Consider the following 19,881-nt stretch of genomic DNA (forward strand, 5'->3'; position numbering starts at 1 on the left):
ATCAGTTTTTACATTTTCATAGTCATTCCTTTTCAGCCTATGCTGAATCCAGTTTAAAAGTACATAAATCTGATGTCAATATTCATAAGTTCGTAAATTTCAGTTTACATCATCATTTCTCGATTTGATTCATGAACATTAATTGGGGAGGTTTAATATTATTAGAAGTAGCTATACAAGCTGTAAATATCGTAGGGGCACATTAAATGCAACAACAGCAGGTGAGAAAGATGATTCCTACGGTAGTTATTCCCATTCATATTTTCCAGCCCCATGTAGAAATGATTCCCCACAACCACTCAGACCAAGTCCATGTTACTTGGTCTTGATGTATTTCCGTAGCTATTTTATGCAATTTAGAAATGGCGTAATAAACAGATGGGGCACGGTCAGGGATGAACGCACATCAGCTACTCCCGATAATGCGACATGCTCCACCACGATCAGCTAATACTATGTCTAGGACCATTCTGTTTTGTAACGTTACAATTCTCGTAATTTGAAGCTCTTCCGTAATATTTTCAAGAGCCATTGCTGTTTGATTAGTAACTGCTTTTACCACCCGGATCAGACGTCTAATCTTCTTACTATTTATGCTTGCCCCAACAAAGAAAAAGAATCCCAAGTTAAAATCAATGTACTGCTGTATTGCTGTATGAGTTTGATCTACTCCATCGTTATTTAGAGTTCTTTTAAGCCTATTCAAAGAAATGTCATTAAACAGTCTCTGGTCTTTGTGATAGGATGCAGGTGCTAAGAATACAGGAGGAAGCAAAAAGGACATGTAACAAGTTCCAGACCAACCAACTGGTAGATAATAACCTTTGTTTCCACAAATGAAATAAGTGTTATGTGAAGATAGGAAACTACTATTGTTCGTTCCAGTGATATTCAATATTGTAGTACAGTCACCACAGGGATGTGGAATTCGTATAGCCCGACGCCCAAGACATAATGTTTGAGGCCAAGGGCAACACATTTTAAATGTGTATTTTGTCCTTTTGACAAGTAGGCCCAACCCCTTCCAGCACAATCTCTTTGGCTGCCAGTTTACAGTAACACATTATGGATAAGGGAGGGGCATTGTCTGCAGTTAAGGTAATATTTGGGTCCATTTGTTAATGCTGTTCAAATTTGTATTGATGGTTCATTAATGCAATGCCTTGATTAGTAGCGTAAGAGCTCTAAGGAAATGTTGTAAGCTCGGACTGCACTACTCACAGTGGTTCCAGTATAAAAATCTGTACACACATTTTCAAACGTTTAGCAATATGAGACTATGTATAATGTTCCCAGAATGTTTTTTGATTAGATGCAAATATTTGCAGAAGCTGAAAAACAAGATTGAGGAGTCTTTGCTTTCAAAATAAAATGTTCACAAAAAAATGGAAGTAGGAAAAACATTTAGCTAAACTGTAAAATATTATGTACCATTTCTGCGCAGCATCATTTGGTAAAATGTGTTGATGTATGCTAGTATTTCCCAAAGATAAGACATTCATAATGGAAAATCAGTGCAACTAGTTCCAATAAGACTATGGAAAACATACAAAATAAACAAGCATTTGCAAAGCCAGCAGGTTTGAAATTGGTGGTCAGCCTTTTGCTTTTGTCAATGTGTGACTTGTTTTGGCATGGTTTTTTTTTAAACCTTATTGTTGTGGGAGCTACCAGGCACTCACAATTATAACAAGCATTGCCAAAAGCAAAACTTTTTTGGTCTCAAAAAGCACACATTGCCACAGTAGTTTCTGGCACTGAACAATACTACTTTGTGTGCAGATATGCTCCTTGTGAAAGAGCAGAATTCTGTCACTCAAGTAAAGTTCCAAGCTTTCAGTATGGGACTAAATTAAAGAAGGGTTGGTAAAAACCCTTAAAACATGCAAGTTAGTAGGTTTGCACAGACTCAAAAGGGCATTCCAACCCTGGAACTGTTGCTTACCACTACCTTCAGCCACAGTATGTAGACCTGTGGAAATGTGGCAACATAAGGGAATTCCTAATATTCAGACCCTTCTATGGAGGGACCTCTGGCATAATCAGAGAGGCTATATCAGAGCTTTTATATAACGAGATTGCTGCTGTAATCTGTAGCTGCCTTACAGGGCTCAAAAGGACAAGTGGATTTTGTTACAGGACAAGTAGATTTATGAGGCAACCTGCCCCATGGACAAGTAGATATTTTATTAAATTCCACATCCTTGCACCTTTTCCCACAGGAATACTGCCAATGCTGTTCACACGAAGATCTGCTCGGGCCCTGATTACAGCGATAACAGGAAGTCCATTACCTATGGCTGTTTGAGTGTTAGGAAAAACATATCTTGTGGAAGAATTTCCTCTGTGATGCTCCTCCATTTCCCATACAGTTCCTTTGGCCTGTGGAGGCCTTCATCATCGGGGTAACAGACCTTGCTTAACTGGGCATTGAGTCTTCCAACATCAGCTAGAGTAATGTTATTGATTGCAGAGGCCCACAAAAGTGCGAACCATGCTCCACAAGAGCCATTATGTGAGAATGGCATGGGAATGAGAGGCGTTCCTCCCTTTTTCTGATGGGCTGGCATCATTCCACATACCCAGCAGTTGGTAGTGTTTGTAGCATTATGAGTATGATGTAGCATTTGTATGAGTGTTATTGAGGTAGGACATTCATGCTTTTGCTCGTGGTAGGGAAGGGTGAAATGACAATGTTCTGTGATGTGGGCAGCCTTGGTCCTTCCTCTAGGCCATTCCTTTGCTCAGTTGTTGCTGTGATGAGGGCAGAGTCTGACCCATTTATGTTCAGGCCCAGTTCTGCAAAAGGTTCTTTAGTATTCACTGTAAGTGTATCCAAAGTCGAGAAGATGCATTTGAACTGATGGATGGAGGCAGGAAATCAAAGGACCAGCTTCATTGCAAGGGGGCATGCAGGAATAGTCTATAAAAGGCACCAACCACGAGTAAACTCCAGGAAGCACCCCACTATCTTTGTGACTACATGCATACCAGTGTTGATCAAACCTGGATACCCCACCTCACATATAACAAACCACACTCATGGACACTTCCCAAGCAAACATGGGAACGAAGAGGCCCAGTTAGGACAAGCACAGATCCACCAGGCAGAACCATTAGGCAAACTCTCCAGTTGGGGTTCAGGTAAAAACAGCGTGTGCCATACTACCAAGATCAGCTCCAACCATTGGTAGTCCTATATTCACACTAAACATAATCACCCACCTTAAAAGTAGTCGCACAAAAGATTCTAAACATCTTTGTGAACACCATGGCATAATCATGTAGAGCACTGGTTAGGAGACACATGACGTTGGTTTCCTGTGGAATAAAACAATACCAGGTTTGCCAGAAGGGTAGAATGAGGCCCAGGCTAACAAACCAACACAGCTCCAGGAACCTTTGGTATTACTAACATACTCTCCCTTGGTCAGGAACTTTAGAACAGCAATCAAGTTCCACTTACTTAATATTGCAATAATCATCCTTTCCTCCCTTTCCAGCCAAACTCTAGTATTGAGTAAGCTTATATTTCTGCATCATCTTCTTAACGGGATTTGTGAATGTGGTTATTGCCGTTCAAAAAAAACAAATTTGCCATGAGAATACTCCTTATTCCCATGGAGTCACTCCCCTCGCACCACCAACTCTAGGCAAATTAGCCTTGTATAGACTATAGTACTTTTCAACTTTCCTTTACAAGCTTTGCTAATGCCTGTCCACTCCCTCCCCAAAATGGTTGCTGTGCATGCACCCATGTGTGGTGGGCATTTTGGAGTAGTTTTATAGAAATATCGTCCAAAGATGGCCACCACGCACGTGCATGGCTACACAGTGGACATTGTTTAACCCCTTCGCTGCTTTTGTCGGCCAACGGCCGTCGCGAGCACTACCTCCGTAGTGCTGTGCACGTCTGTTGGCCGACACGGCCTGCCCACTCCACTAAACCGCCGCACTGCAGCAGAATTGCCGCCGTGGTTAAGAATTTTGTACGAGATCAGTAATAATACTATTTCTTGGGAACAGTGATCCACCTGAATAGCATGAAAATCTCTCCTGAGCAACTGAAATATGCTAAAAAGTTATAGTACTTCTATTTTGGTTGCCATATTGAAATATAATGTATGTATTGGTATTTATAGAGGCCAAACCTAGCACGTGCTCAATGGAGTGCTCAACACAGGCAGGTAACCTGAGTTACAATTCAGAATCATTTGAAATTAAGAAAGTGATAACATTAATATGTAGCTTTGTGATTGTGTATGGTCGAAGTAATCTTTTTGTTGCACCTAGTCATAAGAATAGTGCAGTTGTATGGAAACAACCTAGTGAATAGGTAATGGCCATAAGGAGAACAGTTTCGGCCCATACTTAATGCACACATTATTTGGCTCTTGTTGGAGACATTTATGTACATATCTTGAATCTACCCAGCAATATATTTCTTATATAAATTTTAGTTTACGACTAATGGCAGCATTTAATTCACCAAGTCAGCTAGATGTGGGCCACAGTAGAAATCTCATGCAAACCTTTTTCACATTGCATCACCACACAACTGAGAGAAGGCCAAGATGCAAACATAGATAGCTAGTAAGGAGGGGTTCTCTATACCACATTTGTTGCCTGTTTCGATGCATGCATTGTGTTTTCCATTTAAAGAATCCTTTCTGCTATAAAGAACTTGGTGTTTGGTTTTGGAAGATTTGAGGAAATCCAGTAGTATTGAAAATCTTAAATATCTTACTGAATCCATTAGCACAATTAGACCTCAAAAACAGAAGTAATACTAAAACCCACTTTCATCTTCGACTTACATATTGTTTTGAGAATCTACTTTCACCTAAACAGTTTTGTCTATGGCCTTGAGACACTACCAGAAATCTACCAGCAATGAATTGCGTGGTACATGGAGCCCCCTTACCAAATTCACTCTGCTTTAGCACTCTGCTTGGCATTTAATGTTTTAAGGTATCTTGTCCCATACATCACTTGACAGAGACCTATGTTTAACTTAGGTGGCATCGCTGCAAGTTCCTACTAGCTCTAACTCGTGTAAAGCATCTGTTGTCTTGAAAGTCTTTAGTTCGTAAGTTTGATCAGATAAACGAGCCGCTAGCATATTTGTACATTCACACCAACAACCTGCTCACTTGTTAATAATTCACGTTCTTCTAATAATCAAAGTGTAGATGCCTAAGAACCAAATATTTGCACTCTTTGACAAGGCCGATTGAGGGAGACATGCAAAAAGTGTTTAAGTAATAGTTAATATACTGTGCAGTTTATGTTGGGCTGATAACACTTCCATGGTTTTATCTCACATAAAGCCTTGATGATTTACACGTAAAGACTTGAGTACCTACTTCCACATACCTTAGCATATGCAATTTTTGACATTTGGAGTCCTGTTGGACCATGGTGGAGGGTCACATGATGAATGTTTGCGTAATGTTAAAAAATAATTCACCAGCCACTTCAGCTGCTGTCTTAAAAGTTTCAGGGTGATCTGTCAAGTGGGTGCTGAGTAAAAGGGGATCCCAAAACGCTTTTTCTCCATGTTAATTTCCATTGAAAACTTTAGTCGTCCCCGCTGCAGCCCTAACTGCTGAAAGTAATCACACCAAATTTGGCAAAAAGGTAGCTCTTGGTCCAGAAAGCACTCTTTTTTTTTTTGTTTTGTTAAATGGTGTGAATCCGTTCAGTAGTTGCTGAGAAATTTGAAGATTTCCAGATATACAATTGAGGCTGCAGTGGATCCACGACCCCTACTGATCGTGTGCCTGAGATCTGATTGGCTGCCAACACTTCAAGCCAGGAAGTTTTGGCAGCCATCTTGTGACCTGGTTGAACTGAGTCACAAGAAATAAAGATTTTTAAAAAAAAGAAAAGTGGGCAGAGAATAGACCCCTTGACCCCCCCCTCCCCCTCCCCCTCCCCCTCCCCCCCTAAGCCTTAAATCATTAAAAGAAAAATCGCCGGGAATCACGGATTCGCAGCTCCAGCCTTAAATGAAAAAGAAAAAAAAACACAAACCCTGGGCTCCTGCGCGTCATTTAATTTCAGCCCCCGGTGGGCCAGGTCCCGCGGGCATTACCAAATATAGGAGGGAACTCACGGGGCCCCCTTCTCGGACTGTTCATAGCCCCTGGGACCGCCACCTTCCTGGCGCACTTTATATTAGGAATGCTGGGAGGGGCTCGCCACCTCCCTGGGGCACAAAAAGATAACAAAGAAAGTGGTCCGTTGCAGCCCCCTAGCACTGGAGATTATCACCTCCCTGGTGCTTAATTAAGGAAGGAGGGGGTCTGTGTGTACCCCTCCTGGAGCCCTAGATGGCTCTGAGGACTGCTGTCCTCCCATGGTGGGCTCCAGCAATGTCCTGTGGTGCCCAACACTGACACATTGCAGTTTGCTATGGCATGGGCCTTCAGGCTCCCTTTGCGGTCCATTATAAAGTCGCCAGGTCCCGGGGGATGGGGTCACCAGTACCTATATCAGCCTGGTGAGAGAGGCCTCATGCCTCCCTTCCCTTTAAATAAAAAAAATATTTTATGTATGTATATATATATGTATAAAGAAAGGGGGGATGGACCCCCCACTTTCCCTGGGCCATTTTTGGTCCGGGACCTGTCTATTTATTTCGGCTTCAGGAGGGGGGGTCGTGCGGCCCCCCTCCCTTTAAAAAAGAAAACAAGCAGTTCCCGGGCCGAAAATGGCACTGGGAAGGTGGGGGGTCCACCCCCCTTCCTTTATGTAAAAAATGATCTTTAAATGAAAGGCCGGGCCTCGGGGGATGAGGTCCCTGGGGCCCAAAGCAGCCCAGGGAAGGGGTGCTTGGAGGCACCCCTTCCTAAAAAGGGGTTAGGAGAAAAAAAGCAGCCACTCGCCTGGTGGCCCGAGCCCTTTCTCCACCACTCTGCAAATGTGCCTTCTGCCTCGCGGGGGATGAAGTTCCCTCTGCTGGCGAGGGTCTTTAGAAGCCAACAAGGCCTCCTGTTACCTCAAGTAAACCCCACCCAGTAGGATTGTTGAGAGGTGGTCGGAGGCAATGTCCCCTTTCCCCACCACTCTGCAAACGCGCCTCTCACCACACTGCCGGATGGGTGCTGACGTCCCCTTGCCTCATGAGGGCCTCGGGACTAAAGTAGAATTCTTTCCCCAACCAGGAGTGCGCTAGGAGGCGCGTTTGCAAAGTGGTGGAGAAAGGGAGCGTGGTCTCTGATGACCTCTCAGCATTCCAGTTGTGTGGGTCTCACTAGAGGTAACAGGGGGGCTAGTTGGCGCCCAAGGACCCTCAAGAGCCAAGGGGCTTCAAACACCAACTAGGAGGCGCTTTTGCAGAGTGGTAGAGAAAGGGGGCGTGACCACTGAAAACCTTTCAGCAAACCCACTGTGTGGGAACTTGCTAGAGGTAACAGGAGAGTAAGTGGGCTCCAAAGGACATCCTTGGAGGCCACGTACCCTTCCTATTATCTCCAGTAAGTCCCACACAGTGGGATTGCTAAGAGGTCTTTGGAGGCCGTGCCCCCTTTCTCCACCACTACTGGTTGGGGCAAGAATTCCACTTTACTCCTGAGGGACCTGGGGGGCCAAGAAGCCCTCCTGGTGCCTCCTGTCAGTCCTACTCAGAAGGATTCCTGCGTGCTGGCCGCATATATATGTATGTGTGACTATATTCATATTTCATCTGCCACAAGACTAGTATCGTATTGAAGATAGTCCTCTTTTGTATTTCTAAAGTGTCTACAGAATAAAAAAATGAATCCGTAAAGTAAATCATGCTTCCATGCGGAATAAACTACACAACCTGGGTATTTTTTTAAAAGGTGGAGCAAAGTATTTTGGTACCGTATATTTCTCAAAATATGCCTCACAATTTGAACATTGATGCAAAGAAGTTTGCGGGTTGTGCTGCTGTCAGGTCATCTTTTTCTCTCCATCAGAAATAACTAGGCGATGGATGGAATGCTCAAATTGATCTCAACCACTGGCAGTCGTTCTGGTCTGCATTCTGATCCATTGATTTCTGCCCACCATGCCACCTCAGTTTGGACCCAACCACATACAAATCAGTCTTGACCCTTTTCCTCAAAGGAACAGTCCATCCTGAACTGCCAGACCATGTGTTCCCTGAATTGGAACACAAGCAACCGAAGACTGGTTCCACCCTAGTTAGGTCTCTTCAGCCAGGTATATTTTTCTTCCAGTGGCACAGTGAGCCTGGGACCCACATATGTAAATGTAAATGTCATGGTACTTATAGAGCGCACTGTCACCAGACTGTCACCTTGCGGTGTCGCCTATGCGGCTTCCTGGCGCTGATACTCATACCGCTGTGGAACCCCTCCTGGCTTTCCCTGTGAAGTGTCCACTCCTGGGCACCCCCAGGGTGAAGCCAGGCATTCTTAGCGCTGTTGGGGCCGGTGTGGAGGCTAAGCAAGCTATTGCCCAGAGTTGCAGCGTGGGGCCCGTGATTAGAATAGGCACCGAGGCGAGAATTAACAGGTCCGAGGAAATGGAGCCCGAGGCCCCGCCGAGGCGGGAATCGAACCCTGGTCCCTGGCCAGAACTCTGCATCAGGGTCTGCCGCTCTAACCATTGAGCCACACTCCTCCACATATGGGCATATCCAGCACACTTACTTCGTAAAAAGCAGAAACAATAAGGTGATGGATAGAATGCTCAAATGAATCTCAACCACTGGCAATCACTTGGGTCCACATCCAAACCATTGTTTTCTGCTCTCCATGCCACCCCAGTTTGGTCCCATCCATATGCAAATCAGTCTTCACCCTGCTTCTCAAGCGAACAGTCAAGCCCAAACTACTCGAGCAGTTCCTCCCTGTACTGAAACACAAGCTACCTAGGACCGGTTTAGACCTAGTTTTGGCTCTTCAGCCAGATGGTTTCAGTGGCACAGTGAGCCTGGGACCCTCGTCTTGGCATACCCTTTGCACTTAAAACATCAAAAGCGCAAGCAACAAGGTGATGGACGGAATGCTCAAATTAATCTCAGATACTGGTATTAGCTCGGGACGTACCCCAATCCATCGTTTATTGCACACCATGCCACCCCTGTTTGGACCCAGCCCCATCTCAATCAGTCTTGACCCTGCTCCTCTTGGGACAGTCCAGCCCGACCTCTTAGACCACGTCATCCCTGAACCTGATCCCAAGTAACCTAGGATCGGTTTCGCACTAGTTTGCCTCTCATGTTAGAGAAGAAATCGGGTCCACCTTTCTAACTTTGCGTGCCTTTCATGTGTCATTGAAGGTAGTAGATGACTTGCATGCTGTTCTTTTAAACGGACACTAGAGGTAACTTTCAAATTCATTTGGAACCCTGATACCAAGAAGAACTATGCCACCCACCAGTTTCCCGGATAGTCTTGGCGTTTGCTCACAGAAATATTTGCTTTCTTTAAAAATGCCTGGTCGGTGGTGGCCGCTTACACCAATCGGACTGCTGGATTCATGTGCAGTTTCTGCTTTGCGATATAATTTCAAATATCCCTATTACCGATTTAATGCTTAGTTTTAGATGACCATTATGTTGCGAGTACTGTGAAGAAACATAAAAAATGCCGGAAATGTTCAATAGCTTTAAGCTGATCAGTGGATACGTGGTAACCTGATTATTTTTCATTTCTCTTGCAGCTGTCCAGAGTGGGGAGCGGTTATGTGCATTCAATGACCCGTATCATCAGGACCATGGAAACGGAGACAGTCAAATCTCCCAGGAGAATGGAACCGTTCAGTGTTCAAAGGGTAGCGCTTGTTATGGACTTTGGGGAAAAAAACGAGAAGGGGACATCCATCTTATAAAACAAGGCATGTGACTTTTTTTCTGTTTTGAAATGACTGATTCACGGTCAGAAAATGTAATAGTTACATGATGCCTGCTTCTGCCTTTTTGGGAACTTTGTTGCTCTGTAAATAAATACCCTGTCACTATTGTTTCACTTCTGCCGTTCATGAAGGATGAAGGTTTAGATTTGTCTATTTTAATTTAAAAAGCCATCTGCATATTGCTGGAAATTCTCAGCTACAGTTGCATTAAGCGCTCAGCTAGATAGGCATGGAAACAGGTCTATGTTTAAAGCAACCGTGTCATTGCAGCATGAGACGCAATACCCCTATCCAGCCTTTGAAAGTTCATTTCCTCCGCAACCTCCATCGGTTTTACTTTGACATTACCTTATCACATTACCCTTAGTTATGTATGTTGCTTTCAACTTTAGCTCCCTATGAATTGCAACCACATCAATTGTTTATGTTGTGTACCTATTGCACCTATTGTAATCTGAATAGTTTGCTCCTTTCATGGTTTTTCTAATTACTAATTATTTAACGTCTTGCATCTTTCATGTAACTAAAACCATTGTGTTAAACAAAGGTTTACAACTACTTCCCATTTATCTTCTGATTTCTCATTATTTGTTCTCATGGTTTAATTTTGAAGAGTCACTTATTCAACCTTGAGACGTTTGAAATCCACATTTCGAAATAATGTCCAATCACAGAGGTAAAGGATTCCTTTTCAATAATGCAACAGCATACAACATTACCTAAATCTGGGACAGTATTACGTTCATGTTTTTTCAAGAACTCCAACGATTTCAAAATGTCGCCTCTAAAGTGCTGGGCACATCGCTTATCAAGGGCACACCCCTCAAATGGAAATTTCTTAAGGTGGATACTGCAGCCTATCTGAGCACAAATGATCGAGTTCAAGCATAATTCAATTCCAGTTCTAAGTTATCTACGTGAAGGAAGCCCTACCCCCTTGAAGCCAAGATAAATTTGAGGGACACCATGAAGTCAACATCTAACCTTCTGAAATTCCTTTTGGAAGTGAGTGAATGTACTCGTTCTCTGCAAGAAAGTTTACTGTCAGTTTGTTAATGAATTGACAGTTATGAACCCCAATTAAAATTGTATATGTTTGTACATTGGATGCCAATGTAGGTACCTCCTGACTGCAGTGATTGTGAACTTTTTTGTTTATACTCTTCATAAATCGCACATCCGCATTTTGCACTCTCTGAAAGCTATGAGTTTGAAGGCTGTCAGGACATCACGCAAGGCCTTTCAAAAATCTAAAAGATCATTAATTGCTGCTTCCAACCCTAAGTCCCATGTTCTGACAATAGTAGCAGGATGACATGGCTCAGTCTTCTCATTTGATTAAAGTGGCGGGTCACAGCCTCCCCAGTCTTAGCTTACAGCGATAACTCTGAAGAAGCCCAGAATTTTTACCTTCCATAGTACTAGAATATTTTTCTCTTACATATATTGAAATAGGCAAGGAAGCTAGCTCTATTCTCCATTTGAACTTAAAATTACGACCTTTTGTATTGTCAGCTTTTTTTATCTGCCATTCACCCTTTACTTTTAAAGACAACATTCTACAAAGCTACTCTTAATGAAATATGTTCGAAGAACATTATAAAAGCATATGTATCGTCCATAGAAGGTAGGATGGTGACACCTGGGTCATAAACGATGGTGGTAAAAACATAAGGTATATGCTAAACAGATTAGGCAATAATTGGGATCTTATTGGTGTCCACGTATGGGTCTCACCTCTTTTGGGAGGGACTTGAACTATCACCTGGATTTATCATCAGTGTTGGCTACGGTGCGAAATATCTGTAGTATGATTGTGTGATTGAATATGTCAAACACCACAGGGAGATCTAGCAAGATTAGCTGACAACTTGCCCCCGTATCTATCAGGTGGATAGTGTCTTTCTAGAAGGCTGTGCTCTCACTGTCTTTGACACAATCAGGCTTCAGACCTAAATGTGGGAGAGACAGATAGGAACAATTATCTAGAGATTCTTGTATCATGGGTGGCCACAGCTTTCTCCAGAATTTTAACTACTGCTAGAAGTCTGATAATGGGCAAAATTAGATGTAATGTTCGAGTCGAAATAAGGTTTATTTTTATAGTGACACAGTTGATCCTTTTTGGGACCTCTGGAACACATCACCACCAACATTATTTTGACCAGTTTGCAGATGATGTAAAGAGCAAGGGTAATTCTTTCAGTATGCATGCAGATGGGTGATCAGCTGACAAACGCATTGGCTTAATGGAGCACAGAGTATGTTTGAAAACTCATGTGAAATAGGCTTCACTGTAAAAGTCTGTGGAGTATGATCTTATGAGTCGTTTCAGCTCACAAGTGATATATAGTTCTTACAAAATGGTTATTTTAGCCACAACCATTAGCCAAAAGGATCTTCTTGATGTTTTTTACAAAGAAGGTATTAGTGATATCACATAATAAAGGCTCATCCAAGAGCTCAAGAAATATGATCACATCACCTCCATCCTGTTGAAACTCCATTGGTTCGCCTTGTTATACTGCCGAATCTTCAAAACCAGCTGCTTCATTTGCAAAGCTATCACAACAAGCAACCATGCTTATTTTGCAAGCAAGTTCACCATCTCTGGTGGTTCTTGGCATACCTACAGCCAAGACAGCAGCATATTGCAGACTAGCAAGTGTAATAAACAAGCATTGAAAATGCAATAGGTCTCGCAGCATTAGAGTTAGTGCTTTTAGAATTGTTTATGGGTTTTTTTTGTAAATCTTTAGCATTTTTGTTTCCTGTAGCCAATGCTAAAGAATTTCAAAAAAAAAAAGCCATAAACATTTCTAAAAGCTCTGAAATGCAGTCTGAAATGCTGGATATATATTCAGTACAGATACACTATATTGTTAATGAAGACATAGGATATAATATGTTGTACTGTATACACACAATTAGATGGGAACGTGCTGTGTGTGTCAGCGATTGAAAGAGACTGCACTCAGAGTTGCTGTGCGCATCAGCGAAAAGATTGCAGAGTAGACACGCAATACTTGTACTAAAGTGTTGTGCGATTGTACTGTAGGCACGCAATTTAAAATCCAGCTAAACGCGTCAGCAGAGTTGCTGTGCGCATCAGCGAGTGAACTGTAAACTAGACACGCAGTTTTAAAATCAAGATGTGCGTATCAGCGAAAAGATTGCAGGGTAGACGACCAAATACTTTTACAAAAGTGCTCTGCGTGTCAGCGAAAGAACGTAAAAGTCTGCACTGGGCACTGCTGTGCGAGTCTGCAAGAAAGCATGGAGCTGCTGTGCGCATCAGTGAGTAAACTGTAAAGTAGGCACGCCATTTAAAATCCAACTGTGCGCGTCAGCGCCGCGGAGTTGCTGTGTGCATCAGCGAGTGAACTGTAACTTATACACACAATTTTCCTGCGGCTTTAAGAAGGCAATGTGTTCTTGTACTATGCAACTAGCTCTCATGTAAAAGTGGTGCCGAAGGGTGTGAAGGATGGGGGTGGGCGGGGAGCGTAGGGGTGGCTCGGGCTCCACTTCCCTCATTGTGTGCCAGTGTCAAGGGGCTCGGCGCTGTCATGTGGCCACAGATATATTGCTGCTTTATGGCCGGTTGTATCCTGGGGGCAACGCTGGGGCACGGGGAGTGGGGGAGCAGCGCTCGGTCATTGTCACAGCCTCTGGCTCTGTTCTGTGTTTTGGCTGTTGCTCCACAGATGCGAGATCGCCCTCCCTGCACGCCCCCCAGTCAGCAACATTTCAATCCTAACATCTGGAGCAGAAGTGTAAGTGGCGAGGGAGGAGGGGGGACTGAAAGGAACTGTTGCATTTGGTTTCACCAAAGCCAGGAAGGAAGCCGCATTAGGCGTTGCGGTGGGGGCAGATTCTGTGGCTCCTGATGCTAGGCGCAAACAATTGGGGAGGTCAAAGGACCACTGAGTGGGGGTCAACGAGACACCGTGGGGTGTATTTTGAGACTGTGTAAAAAGGGGAGCCTCCTGAGGCCGCGACGGAGTCCCCTCGAAGCGCCTGTGTTGTGAGAAAGGGTTTATTGGCCTGTGGGCGCCGAGCGCGGCTTTATCTAAGGAATGCCGGCTTTTGTCGAAATGAAAGGCCAATCCGCCCAAATTCTGGCAGCCGTGAGCGTGCCTGGAAAGGACAGTTGAGGGGCTGGAGTGTACTTCGCTTTCCCAAATATTTATCATTTCAGTGGCTTTTTGCAGAGAGAAGTGGGGCTGGGGGAGGGGGGCGGGGGAGTAGAGGAGAAAGCCAAAGCGGTCAGATGGCTTTTTATTTCCTAAGAACGCTACATCAGATTCTGTGGCTCCTGATGCTAGGCGCAAACAATTGGGGAGGTCAAAGGACCACTGAGTGGGGGTCAACGAGACACCGTGGGGTGTATTTTGAGACTGTGTAAAAAGGGGAGCCTCCTGAGGCCGCGACGGAGTCCCCTCGAAGCGCCTGTGTTGTGAGAAAGGGTTTATTGGCCTGTGGGCGCCGAGCGCGGCTTTATCTAAGGAATGCCGGCTTTTGTCGAAATGAAAGGCCAATCCGCCCAAATTCTGGCAGCCGTGAGCGTGCCTGGAAAGGACAGTTGAGGGGCTGGAGTGTACTTCGCTTTCCCAAATATTTATCATTTCAGTGGCTTTTTGCAGAGAGAAGTGGGGCTGGGGGAGGGGGGCGGGGGAGTAGAGGAGAAAGCCAAAGCGGTCAGATGGCTTTTTATTTCCTAAGAACGCTACATCATTCTCTCTAAATGTAATGAAGCAACCCGCAAAAGATGTTTTTTTTAAAGGGTTATTTTATAAATTAGAAGTGTTGTAGAGGGGCGTGCTGGCGATCTCAGCAGCACGGGTCCCCGGACAGGCACAGAAACGATTAAGTCGGTACCTGGAAGTTGCTAGTGGAGTAAATACCCGCACCATATGGAGAGGGAGGGGGGTGGCAGTGGGAGGGTGATTGATGGGCGGGGCAGTGCTGGGGAAGCCTTTGATGTGGCCTGGCGGCCGTGGAAGCATGTAATGAAGCAACCCGCAAAAGATGTTTTTTTTAAAGGGTTATTTTATAAATTAGAAGTGTTGTAGAGGGGCGTGCTGGCGATCTCAGCAGCACGGGTCCCCGGACAGGCACAGAAACGATTAAGTCGGTACCTGGAAGTTGCTAGTGGAGTAAATACCCGCACCATATGGAGAGGGAGGGGGGTGGCAGTGGGAGGGTGATTGATGGGCGGGGCAGTGCTGGGGAAGCCTTTGATGTGGCCTGGCGGCCGTGGAAGCCGGGCCCTTGAAGTGAAGCTAAGCTTCACTTCAAAGGTGTCGGAGGAATGCGGGCGGCTGTGCACGCGCTTTTAAGCTCAATGCACATGCGCATTGAGCTTAAAAGTCACGGGCACTGCAAGGAATCGCCACGATTCCTTGCAAGTTAGATAAAGAGTAGATGAGCCCCTATAGTCTCGCTTGCTCGATGCGCATGCGCATCGACAGGCGAGACCTAAAAAGGCAGCATGTTTCTCCATCCACACAACAATTTGGAACATCCTGCTTTCCATCAGGACTGCCCCCAGTACTTCTCTCGTTTAGGAAAGAGTTGAAGACACACCTCTTTAAATGTTTGTCTTTGACCCTATAAAGCACTGTGATGTCTTTTACCGACATTTGCGCTATACAAATACCGCATACATACATGCTTGCAATTTGAAATTTTTACACTTTTTTAGAAATAAATACTGACCGAATGCATTCTTTTTGCGTGTCAGTAATTAAATTAGCTCTTCATTTGTGTCAGGTGCCAATGAACTTCACAGAGACAGAATTGATGCAAGCTCCCAATCCCCACCTATACGTATCGCCTGCCGATGTTCTAAGTGTGTTGCACAAGCAACGGGGAAAGAGGAATGGGATTTAGAAGAGACACTCCTGATCATCTGCTTAAAACCGCATGTGTAAACCATGTATGCCTAGAACCATGTGAATAATTTATAAAACAAGAGTAAAATGTGTATGATCTCGATCATATGTGAAAAAACAGATAAGTGGGGGGCGTGGCCAAGATGGCGACGGAGTGAGACGTGTTTGAGAGTCCCTACGGCGCCACAAGCCTTCTTAGCATTGTTTCAGCTTCCCCTGGGTGCTCCTGCTCATCGCCACCCGTGCAGCCTGGGCTCTGACTGGAGGAGTCCGGGGCTTTTATTTCATCTACGGCGGTGCCCTGGGACGGAGTTTGTGGCCGCGGCCTGTCAGGCGGTGAGCGCGCGCGGGGCCCGCCGGCGTCTGGGGGCAGAACGGCTCGAGTCCAGGAGCGGAGCCGAGCGGGATTGCAGTGACCGGTGCCCCCCGGAGCTCGGCGGTGCGCCCCTGACTGCTTGGTCCGCTGTGTGCTGAGCCAGCAAGAGCCGCATCGCCGTTCGGAGTGAGGTGAGTACAGAGGGCAGGCGCCCGGACCTGCTGACTGTGGCTCGGCCGCGGAATCTACGAGAGGATCGGGGTCCAGGGCCTAGAGGGGGCCTAGCTCGGACTTTCTTCACCCGGAGTGTGCCGTGCCGGCGAGGGGGCCGCCCCTGCACCCTGTGTGCCCGGGACCCGCCTGGAGGCGACTTGGCCACGGTGTCAGGAAAGACCGGGGCTCCGAGGCGTAGGTAGGCCGCGACTGGATTGCGCGACACAGAGGGGCGGCCTGCAGGCGGGAGGTGGTCGGCCTGCCTAGAGGCCCAAAGTCGCCACCCCTCGACATCTGTGTCCACGACTTTCAACTCAAGGAACGCATACTCCGGAAGGCCCGGGAAGGCGTACCCCTGCAGTACCGTGACCACCATCCCCAACTATTCCAAGACCTAGCAGCGTCGACGTTGCAGAAGCGCAGAGAGTTCCGCCCAGTCACTACCTTCCTACGAGACCAGAAGGTGGCCTACTCATGGGGTCACCCCTTTCGTCTTATCTTTCGCTGGAAGAACAAGCTTGTCCAAGTCAGATCTCTCACGGCAGCCATGGAACTGCTGGGTCTGGAGGCCTCAGCGACGACCCCCGGAGACGGCGGCACCCCTACACGACGTCGTCAGCGCTCCCCGGCCTGGCAGAGGGTTGGCCGGGCCGTGCCCAGGGGGAAACCGGATCCATCGGCTAGCCTCCAAGAGCGGGGGGCAGCAGTCACCTCTGAGGCATTGGTGACGGAGGCAACCCCACAAGACGAACCTTCAGCCGAGTGAGACTCTGGGCGAAGGTGAGGCCGGTGTCGGAGGGACGCGGAACAGTCTGTTCCAACAGGTAGTTTATGTCTTTCCCAGGGACACGACCCCGTAGAGACTTCAGACCTATGGCTGACGGAGTCCAGGAGACTCGACCCCTATGGTCAACTTCAGGGTCCTCTTCTGAAGGGGTCCACTGTCCAGAACGGATGTTTTTTTGGGACGGGGAGAGGGGAAGGAGGGTGGTTGGGGGGAGGGGAGGGAAGGGGGGTAGTGGTGGTAGCTGGGGGGGATTATTGTTATTTTCTTTGCTATTGAAACACGGCATGAGGGGTTACACAGAACGGTTGACAGAGGCAGAACGGATGGCTGTTTGTTTTTGGCTAAGGGGTGGGGGGCTGGACGAGCCCGTAGGCCCCCTAGGCCCGCACCTAAGATGCCGCTCACCTTAGGGACTTGAAACGTGAAGGGGCTAAACTCCCCCCAAAAGTGCCAGAAAGTCTGGAAGTACATTATGGACCATCACTTAGATGTGGTGGGGCTACAAGAAACCCATTTGTCTAGGAAGGACGACTCCCGCCTCAAACATAAACAGTTCCCCCTCATATATAGCTCCTCCGCCCCCACGAAGCACAGGGGGGTGGCCCTTATGTTCCGAGCGAGCCTGCACTTCCAGCCCACGGGAGTGCTCACTACCAAGGAGGGGCGCTGGCTGGGGGTCAAGGGGGTGCTTCGGGTAGACTTTGCACATTCCTGGTCCTCTGTGCTACCAATGTAGGTCAGAACGGGTTCGTACAGGGCCTGCTGAAGACAGTCCTAGATTTTGTGGAGGGTCCCCTAATTGTAATGGGGGATTTTAACCTAGTTTGGCAGAGGGATATGGACAGCACTCATCACCAGAGATCGGATACCGGCCTATTCTCCCCCGACACCCAACAAATGATCGCAGACATGGGTAAGTCCAAGGGGTCGCTCACTACTTATCCTACCAGCATGTAGCCCCAAAGCGTTGTGGTCCTTGAAGTCAGCATCAGCGGGTACGCCTCTGCCTGGGTCTTGAGGAAAAAATCAGTCGCGTTGGCCATCCCTGGACACGTGTTTCGAGGTTGTTGCCTCTCGTCAGCAGGGAGTAGGAATGTATGTAGGGGTGCTGCGTAGGCTGCCAAAAGTGTCTTCAGGTCTGGTACCGCTCGTGGCACGTAGGAGTGTAACCCGGGCTCGTCAGCCCCACCGGCTCAAGGGAGCCTGAATGTAAAAGTAAGTCCAAGGGGTCGCTCACTACTAATCCTACCAGCGTGTAGCCCCAAAGCGTTGTGGTCCTTGAAGTCAGCATCAGCGGGTACGCCTCTGCCTGGGTCTTGAGGAAAAAATCAGTCGCGTTGGCCATCCCTGACGAGAGGCAACAACCTCGAAACACGTGTCCAGGGATGGCCAACGCGACTGATTTTTTGCTCAAGACCCAGGCAGAGGCGCACCCGCTGATGCTCACTTCATGGACCACAATGCTTTGGGGCAACACGCTGGTAGGATAAGCAGTGAGCGACCCATTGGACTTTCTTTTACATTCAGGCTCCCTTGAGCCGGTGGGGCTGACGAGCCCAGGTTACGCTCCTGCGTGCCACGAGCGGTACCAGACCTGAAGATATTTTTGGCAGCCTACGCAGCACCCCTACATACATTCCTACTCCCTGCTGACGAGAGGCAACAACCTCGAAACACGTGTCCAGGGATGGCCAACGCGACAGATTTTTTGCTCAAGACCCAGGCAGAGGCGCACCCGCTGATGCTCGCTTCATGGACCACAACGCTTTGGGGCAACACGCTGGTAGGATAAGCAGTGAGCGACCCATTGGACTTTCTTTTACATTCAGGCTCCCTTGAGCCGGTGGGGCTGACGAGCCCAGGTTACGCTCCTGCATGCCACGAGCGGTACCAGACCTGAAGATATTTTTGGCAGCCTACGCAGCACCCCTACATACATTCCTACTCCCTGCTGACGAGAGGCAACAACCTCGAAACACGTGTCCAGGGATGGCCAACGCGACTGATTTTTTGCTCAAGACCCAGGCAGAGGCGCACCCGCTGATGCTCACTTCATGGACCACAATGCTTTGGGGCAACACGCTGGTAGGATAAGCAGTGAGCGGCCCATTGGACTTTCGATCGCAGACATGGGGTTGGTGGATGGTTGGGGATCCTTGAACCCGCACTCCAGGGATTTTACTTTCTTCTCGCATGTTCACCGCTCATACTCACGCTTGGACCACTTCTTCCTTAGCCAATCTATCCGGGGGGACCTGCGCGACGCCAAGATCTTCCCTTTATCCGTCTCTGATCATAGCCTGCTTGCTATCTGCCTCCATTGGGAAACAGTGGATGCCGCCTACCGTAGATGGTACTTCCCTGCCTCTCTGACTCGCGAAGCAACCTCCTGCCAAGAGTTGAGAAAAGCTATAACCGTTTTTTTTAACTTAACGCTATAGGCGACACGTCGATTTACACCACGTGGGATGCCTTTAAAGCTTCTATCCGTGGCAGCTGTGTAGCCCTCAATGCTGCCCTTAACAACCTGAGAAAGAAAGAGCTTGAACAATTAGAGGACGATCTTTCCTCGCTTGAACTCGCCCACAAGCAGAACCCCTCCCGGCGGGCAGAGCGACAGCTAGCGGCGGTTAGGGGGAAACTTAGAGCTCACTATAATAACAGAGCTGAGCTCACGCTGCTGAAACTGCGGCAACTCTCATATTCCCAAGGTAATAAGGTGGGGAAACACTTGGCCCGCCAACTCCGTAACAAACGGGAGAAGGATTATATTGGGGGCATACGGGATGCGAGGGGCTTCATCATCCACCACGATA

The 19,881-nt window shown here is 47.1% G+C and overlaps 1 protein-coding gene across 4 annotated transcripts in view; it reads left to right on the forward strand.

Moving 5' to 3' along the window:
• BMPR2 (bone morphogenetic protein receptor type 2) overlaps nucleotides 1-19,881 on the forward strand; it is a 546,503-nt gene that overhangs the window by 217,114 nt on the left and 309,508 nt on the right. For all 4 annotated transcript variants that reach the window (XM_078680234.1, XM_078680236.1, XM_078680235.1 and 1 more), the window contains exon 2: nucleotides 9,661-9,834. In XM_078680234.1, coding sequence (XP_078536360.1) covers nucleotides 9,661-9,834 — 174 coding nt within the window. The remainder of the gene's footprint in view (nucleotides 1-9,660; nucleotides 9,835-19,881) is intronic.

The sequence above is a fragment of the Lissotriton helveticus genome, chromosome 3_1 (assembly GCF_964261635.1).
Source record: "Lissotriton helveticus chromosome 3_1, aLisHel1.1, whole genome shotgun sequence".
Lineage (NCBI taxonomy): Eukaryota > Metazoa > Chordata > Amphibia > Caudata > Salamandridae > Lissotriton > Lissotriton helveticus.